The sequence below is a fragment of the Neopelma chrysocephalum genome, unplaced genomic scaffold (assembly GCF_003984885.1).
Source record: "Neopelma chrysocephalum unplaced genomic scaffold, ASM398488v2 Primary Assembly neopelma1_69, whole genome shotgun sequence".
NCBI classification, from domain to species: domain Eukaryota; kingdom Metazoa; phylum Chordata; class Aves; order Passeriformes; family Pipridae; genus Neopelma; species Neopelma chrysocephalum.
In genome coordinates, this window is record NW_020897729.1 from 10491983 (window position 1) to 10500029 (window position 8047).

General features: G+C 36.6%; 1 protein-coding gene across 3 annotated transcripts in view; it reads left to right on the forward strand.

The window, feature by feature from the left end:
- The window catches only part of IFT80 (intraflagellar transport 80), a 36540-nt gene that overhangs the window by 13723 nt on the left and 14770 nt on the right, over nucleotides 1-8047 (forward strand). For all 3 annotated transcript variants that reach the window (XM_027685834.1, XM_027685836.1, XM_027685837.1), the window contains exons 6-8: nucleotides 712-821; nucleotides 1119-1208; nucleotides 3070-3207. In XM_027685834.1, the coding sequence (XP_027541635.1) occupies nucleotides 712-821; nucleotides 1119-1208; nucleotides 3070-3207 (338 nt within the window). The remainder of the gene's footprint in view (nucleotides 1-711; nucleotides 822-1118; nucleotides 1209-3069; nucleotides 3208-8047) is intronic.

Genomic DNA, 8047 nt, shown 5'->3' on the forward strand with positions numbered 1-8047 from the left:
TTTTCTCCCCGAATCTTCCTTCCTGCAGCTGTTTATCACCACCACAACTGCCTGCAGTGTGGCTGTTCCACTGAATTTTCCTTCCCAGAGTGTTGGCAGTGTTTTCCCAACCAACTTCTTGTTAAGTGCAGAAGGAAATGAGTTAACTCAGCTCCTGCTGTTAAGCCCTGGAAATTGTGGTTAAGTAGTCAGCCATCATAAAAAGGGGAAACATTTGGTTTAAATAGAAAAGTTCTTCTGATTGTTAAATCAGCATTAAAGCAGGACAAAAAAAAAAAGAGTTTATTTAGAATTCCTGTTGCAGCTGGTGACAGAATTTATGTCATTTGCAACAGGAGGAAAAGAGCCAGGGCCAGATTTACTTAATATATGTTGTGTGTTTCTGGGAGTTGTCTCCTGTAAGGGTTGACAGTTAAACAAATCTTACATAATCCTGTGTTTCTAAGTAATATAAATGCCTTTCTAAATGAATATACATGAAATACAGAAATATTCAGGAGCAACAGCAGCAGGTCTCAGTTTAGAGTTTGAATATTTGGAAGCTACGGTATTTTATGTATATAAATATGTGTATAAATAAATAGAAATACACCTGTATATAATACAGTATCTTTATATATATTTTTATATATATGTATATATACACACACATAAGTAATACAGCATTAAAAGGACAGGAAAAGTCACTGGGAATGTTTTCCATGCCCACAGGAAGCCCCGTGTACTCCGTGGCCTGGGGGCCTGACTCTGAAAAAGTCCTTTACACATCAGGGAAGCAGCTGATTATTAAACCTCTTCAGCCAAATGCTAAAGTTTTGCAGGTATTATTAATAATGTCACTAATTAATGTGATTTATTTTCATAAATAAGGGTACAGATGCCTTTCCCTTTTAATTTGTTATGAAAAACAGCTGTTTTAATTTGCACTTAAAACATCTTTTTAGTGCAGATTTTCCTGCTTTGATTCTGCCTCATTCGGGCTTTATGTAATTTATTTTTCTGCTGAATCACAGAATCATTGAGGTTGGATAAAACCTCCAAGATCATCAAGGTCAATGAATGATGAATATTAAATGTAGAATTCAGGCTGTGTTTAATTTATTTTGTTTCCATTTCAGTGGAAAGCCCACGATGGACTGATTTTAAAAACTGACTGGAATTCAGTTAATGATCTGATTCTTTCTGCAGGTGAAGATTGTAAATATAAGGTGAGTTCTAGTTAACTTTGTAACTAAATGACCAGGAAAGTTATTATTTTTAAAATTTTAATAGTGCCTGGAAGCTCCAAATTAAATGGGAAGTCTCCCATTTAGAAATACACCTCACTCTGTGTAGTATCATTAAATCACAATATTTATTTTTAAATACAGCAGAATAGAAATGGGTAAAATGCAAGTGAAACAAACTCTGAAAGGAAAATGTGTAGAAAAATAGAAGTGATTGCTTGAAATATGATATATACTGGAAAAGGTAATGACATCTGAAATTAGAGGAGATGAAGCTGCTGTTTTCTATTACAGGAACAATAGTGAACCCCTTGGTAATTTTTTGATTGGTATCTTCTGTATCCAAAATAAAAAGCACATATTGTATCTCTTCCCTTAAGTAGGAACTTAATTTTAAGTGTATCATGTGTTGGTTCTGTCAGCAAAGTGTGTGATGGCTGTGAGAAAACACACAAGTTAAGACCACAAAACCCCACAATTAAACAAAAAAACAAACCAAATAAATTTAAAAAAACCCAAATAGATTAAAAAAAATAAAATCCATGTATATTAAAGTGTTAAAATCAAATGATTTTGTGGATTGATTCCAGGTATTCTGCTGATTTAAAAAAAAAATAATCTGGCTTGGAAATTTTCAGAGGGGCCTCATATTCTTGGGAAATGTATGCAAATGGGATAAACTTTGTGGTTATTTTACAGGGAGTGTTTTATACAGGATAATGTAACATTTGCCATGGCAGCAAAGCAAAGTTTATTGCATTAAACAAACCAGTATTGATTAGGAACAACCTTTAATATAAAGTGAATTATAACACACGAGGTTTTTCTGGTTACACTGACATAACTTGCAGAATTATTTCTACCACTCCTGTGAGGGAAAATGGAATAAATGAAGATACACTCCCCCCAGCTTAGCAAATTTGCAGATGACACTAAGCTGGGGCAAGTGTTGATCAACTGGAAGGCAGGAGGGCTCTGCAGAGGGACCTGGCCAGGCTGGATCCATGGGCTGATTCCAATGGGATGAGGTTCAACCAGGCCAAGGGCCGGGTCCTGCACTTTGGCCACAACAACCCCCGGCAGCTCCAGGCTGGGCCAGAGGGGCTGGAGAGCAGCCAGGCAGGAAGGGAGCTGGGAGTGGGGATGGACAGGGAGCTGAACAGGAGCCAGAGTGTGCCCAGGTGGCCAAGAAGGCCAATGGATCCTGGCCTGGCTCAGGAACAGTGTGGCCAACAGGGCCAGGGAAGTGATTCTTGCCCTGGACTCAGCGCTGGTGAGGCCACCCCTGGAGTGCTGTGTCCAGTTCTGGGCCCCTCAGTTCAGGAAGGACATTGAGGTCCTGGAGCAGGTCCAGAGGAGAGCAACGAGGCTGGGGAAGGGACTGGAGCACAAGTGCTGTGAGGAGAGGCTGAGGGAGCTGCGGCTGTTCAGCCTGGAGAAGAGGAGGCTCAGGGGAGACCTCCTCACTCTCTGCAACTCCCTGACAGGAGGGGGGAGCCAGGGGGGGGTTGGTCTCTTCTCCCAGACAACTCTCAGCAAGACAAGAGAGTTCGGGGTCTTCAGCTGTGCCAGGGGAGGTTTAGATTGGACATTAGAAAGAATTTCTTTCCAGAGACGGTGATCAGCCATTGGAATGGGCTGCCCAGGGAAGTGGTGGAATCCCCATCCCTGGAGGTTTTTAAGAAGAGACTGGATGTGGCATCAGTGCCATGGGCTGGGAACCACGGCGGGGTTGGATCAAGGGTTGGACTTGATGATCTCAGCGGTCCCTTCCAACCCAGCTGATTCTGTGATTCTATGAAGTTGTGCTCATTGAGGTGGATGTTTAAACTTTTTTTGGCAGGTTTGGGACAGTTACGGGCGGCTCCTGTACAGCTCCCAGCTCCAGGAATATCCCATCACATCCATCGCCTGGGCCGTGGACGGGGAATTGTTTGCCGTGGGATCTTTCAACACTTTACGGCTCTGTGACAAAACTGGGGTGAGTAAGAGCTCAAAACCAGGTGAGGAATTATACAAACTTAGGGAAAAAATAGGTGAGGAATTGGACAAACTTAGGGAAGAAACAGGTGAGGAATTGGACAAATTTAGGGAAAAAACAGGTGAGGAATTGGACAAACTTAGGGAAAAAACAGGTGAGGAATTGGACAAACTTAGGGATAACACAGGAAAATATTCCTCGGGATAGCAGCTCACAGGTGAGTGTTTCCATTTGGAAAAACTAATTGGGAATTCCAGCACCTTCCTCCTGCCTGCAGCTGAGCAGGAGAAGTTTTAAAATAGTATTAATAATATTTTGCTTTTCAGGATATTAAATTTTTCACAAGCATCCCTTGTAAGGCTCACACACAGAGCAGAAAAGAAATGTGATATTTTTCTGATTTTATCTAAGATTTTTTTCTAGTATTTTTCCACAGCCCCAGTTTTGGACATATTTAAGTAGAAATCTGTACAGTGAGTGCAAAAAGCAGTTTAAATTGTTTGGCCTCACCCACAAAAGGGCATCTTTATTTCAGTTTATAGCTCAGTGATCCCAGTTCTCAGAAAGGAGACATCAGATGATGGAAGTTGCAATCTGCAATCTCCAGCCTAAGACCAAAGAGAAATAAATATATAGTTATTACTGATTTATTACTATATTATTAATACATATATTAATGTTATATATCAGAAACATTATTATATTTATATTTATTACTTTGAAAAATTAATATGTAATAATTTGTATTTATAGATATAATTTTTTATATATATATATATAAAAATTGCAATGATTAACCATAAAAAGCAAAGAGTGTATAAAAATTTCTTTAAAAAGGGGGTAGAACAACAATATCCTGCACTTTTATTACTAGATTTTATTTTCTTATTATATTTTATTATATAATAAATGTATATTTATTACTAATTTATTACTATATTATTAATACATATATTAATGTTATATTTTAGAAACATTATTTTATTTATATGTATTACTTTGAAAAAATTATATATAATAATTTGTATTTATATATACAATTATATATAGATATAATAATTTATATATATAAAGAAGTGCAATTATTAACCATAAAAAACAAGGAGTGTATAAAAATTTCTTTAAAAAGGGGGTGGAACAACAATATCCTACACTTTTATTATTATATTTTATTATATAATAAATATATATTTATTACTAATTTATTACTATATTATTAATACATATATTAATGTTATATATCAGAAACATTATTTTATTTATATTTATTACTTTGAAAAATTAATGTGTAATAATTTGTATTTATATAAAAATTTATATATATAATAATTTTTATATATATATAAGAAGTACAATTATTAACCATAAAAACCAAGCAGTGTATAAAAATTTCTTTTAAAAGGGGATAGAACAAAAATATCCTGCACTTTTATTACTATATTATATTTTATTATTTTATTATTATATAATAAATATATATTTATTAGTAAATTATTACTATATTATTTTTACATATATTAATGTTATATATTAGAAACATTATTATATTAATATTTATTACTTTGAAAAATTAATATATAATAATTTGTTTTCATATATATATATATATATAAAAAATTGCAATTATTAACCATAAAAACCAAGGAGTGTATAAAAATTTCTTTAAAAAGGGGGTAGAACAACAACATCCTGCACTTTTATTACTATATTATATTTTATTATTTTTACCTCTGGTTCATTACTGACATTTTTCAACTTGCTGTGCAATTAAAATTAATTTGAGGCAGTTCCCTGTCCCTCCACTGGTGTCTGCGTCAGCCCCGAGCACAGATTGACCTCATTGTCTCTGTGGGTTTCCTGTGGTTCTGCAGCTTTTTGTTGCAGCAAACCTTCCTTATTTGGGGCTTTTTATGGGCCCATTTTCTCCCTTTTTTCCTCGGGTTTGTTGCTCTTTTTGGGGGGAAAAAAAATCACTGTGGGGTTTTGGGCACCTTCAGTTGATCCTGGTTCACCTCCCCATCAGCTTGGACTGCGTGTTTCTGGGATTTTAAATTCCCATTTAAATTCCCATTTAAATTTAAATTTAAATTAATGAAGAAGAGCCTTCCAGGGTTATTTGAGAGGATAAAATCTGCTTTATTTACTCAACTCTTAAAAAAACAAAGGCAACATTACAATTAATGTTAATTAAAATAAAAATTACCAGTAGCTGGTGCCAGATGCTTTATCAGCTCCCAGTGATAATTTATTACCTTCAAATCCTGAATTTTTCCTGCGAGTTTCTTTGCTGACATTGGATGTAAATAGTCCCTGAAGGAGAAGCTTTGCTGGGATGGAGGGAAAAGCAGGAATGATTCCCATCCCACCAGTGATGGAGTTTGAAGAGAACCAGACCTGGCTTTTACTGGTCAACCCAGACATTTTTATTGTGTCTGATGTAATGGGGCTGTAGTGGCAAATTGCTCCCCAGGGAGCCATCAGGACAATAAATATCTATATCATTAACTCTTCTCTAGCATTTGTGTTCAGTTTGGGGCATAATTACAGCAAATTCGGGGGGTCAGGGGCCTTTTCTCCTGTTCTTTCTACCTGGTGACTTAGTTCTCATGTTAAAAATGAGAATTACAGCAACTTTAGGAGCTTCATTTCTTCATTTAAAAACCACTTTTGCTCCTGTAGCATTAGAAATTATATATATATATTTATATATCTATTTATATATAAAACATCCTACAAAATACCAAACAGAATATATTTAATGTTGAAATGTTGCCTTGTTAATGCCAATGATCATTAAACCTGCAGAGAGCAGCAATAAAGAAATAAATAAATAGATAGATAGATAGATATAAAAATTGCAATGATTAACCATTATATATATATTTTTATATATATAATATATATAAAATAATATATATAAAATTTATATATATAAAATATATATAATATATAAAAAATAATATATATATATAAAATTTATATATATAAAATATATATATATAAGATATATATATATAAAATCCATATATTGAGATGTAAAGCTGACTGGATTGATGGATATTCAGCCTTCCTGGTGTCCACAGCTTTTCAGGATGGGATCACTTGGATGGAGGGCAGTGCTTAAAAAGTTCATTTATGTCAGCTATTTCCTGTGGCTCTGCTGCTTCCCTTGACATTGCTGAGCAGGTCAAAATATTTACACAGTGAGAGATGGTAAGAATGACTGAAATTCCCTGATTTCCTCCTTCCCCACTCCACTCCCACAGCAGGATCTTGGAAAAAGGACCAGATCCATCTGCTCCAAAGGCAGGAAAAGTATAAGCCAAAATATAATATTACAGGTGATGTTGGAACAACTTCATAAAGTAATTCCTGGAGTCATAGTCATACCTGTTTCAAAAAAAATAAATCAGTGTATTTAGGAAATACTATTTCAGATTTTCAAGTTGTTCCTATCTTAGAAATGGAGAGCTAAATGATTTTTATTAGAACATTTTATATACATGATAAATGCCCCAGACATCTGCAGGGACTATGAATCATTGCAGTGGTGGGATTTACACTGAGAGCTTCAAAAAGAACTGGAAATTAAAGCCTTGAATGGCTCTTTAGATTTTTTTTTTTTTTTTAAATGTAGGTTATGATCTGGAAATATTTTAGTATTCAATGACCTGAAAAAAAAAGGCTTATGGTTAAAAAAATAAAGAAGTAGTTTTGGAATTGGTTTTCAACAGTCTGACCTAAGACATCAAATCTCTTCGTAATGAAAAATTCATTTACTGATGCTGCTTAAAAAATTCCAACCCTGCAAATCTATTGAGGACAAGAAATCGTTCCTAAAAAAAATAACCAGAATATTTTTCATCCCTTTTTATCTTCAGTTGGATCTGTTATATGTGGAAAAGTAGCTCCAAATCCCCGTTTTTGGAGCTCCTTAAATCAAACCAAAGCCATCAACTGGTTCTTTGTTGGTGGCTGGATGTCCCTTTATTCCTCCTGACTCCAGGGTGGATTCCTGATCCAAGGGAGGATCCCAGTGTGTTTGGGAGGATCCCAGTTTCCAGTTTGGAAACAACTTCTTCCAAGTGTTCTGGGCAGCTTTGGTGGCACACGGGGCTCAGATGGAGATCCTGGAAAACCCTCGGACTGTTGGTTACAACCATGGAAGAGCTTCTTCCTTGGCCTTGGGAGAGTCAGCCATGGAATATCATGGCTTTCATTCCCAGGGAGTGTTTTCATCCTGGTGAGACAGTTCTCCAAAAATCCCCACTTCTCCCTAAATCCATCCCCATGGATGGGCTGGGGTGTCTGTCAGCCAGTTCTCCAAAAATCCCCACTTCTCCCCAAATCCATCCCCATGGATGGGTTGTGGTGTCTGTCAGCCAGTTCTCCAAAAATATCCACTTCTCCCCAAATCCATCCCCATGGATGGGCTGGGGTGTTTGTCAGCCAGTTCTCCAAAAATCCCACTTCTTCCCAAATCCATCCCCATGGATGGGCTGGGATGTCTGTCAGCCAGTTCTCCAAAAATCCCTACTTCTCCAAAAATCCCCACTTCTTCCCAAGTCCATCCCCATGGACAGGGGCTGGGCTGTCTGTCAGCCAGTTCTCCAAAAATCCTCACTTCTCCCTAAATCCATGCCCATGGATGGGCTGGAATGTCTGTCAGCCAGTTCTCCAAAAATCCCCACTTCTCCAAAAATCCTCACTTCTTCCCAAATCCATCCCCATGGATGGGCTGGGGTGTCTGTCAGCCACTTCTCCAAAAATCCCCACTTCTCCCCAAATCCATGCCCATGGATGGGCTGGGGTGTTTGTCAGCCAGTTCTCCAAAAATCCC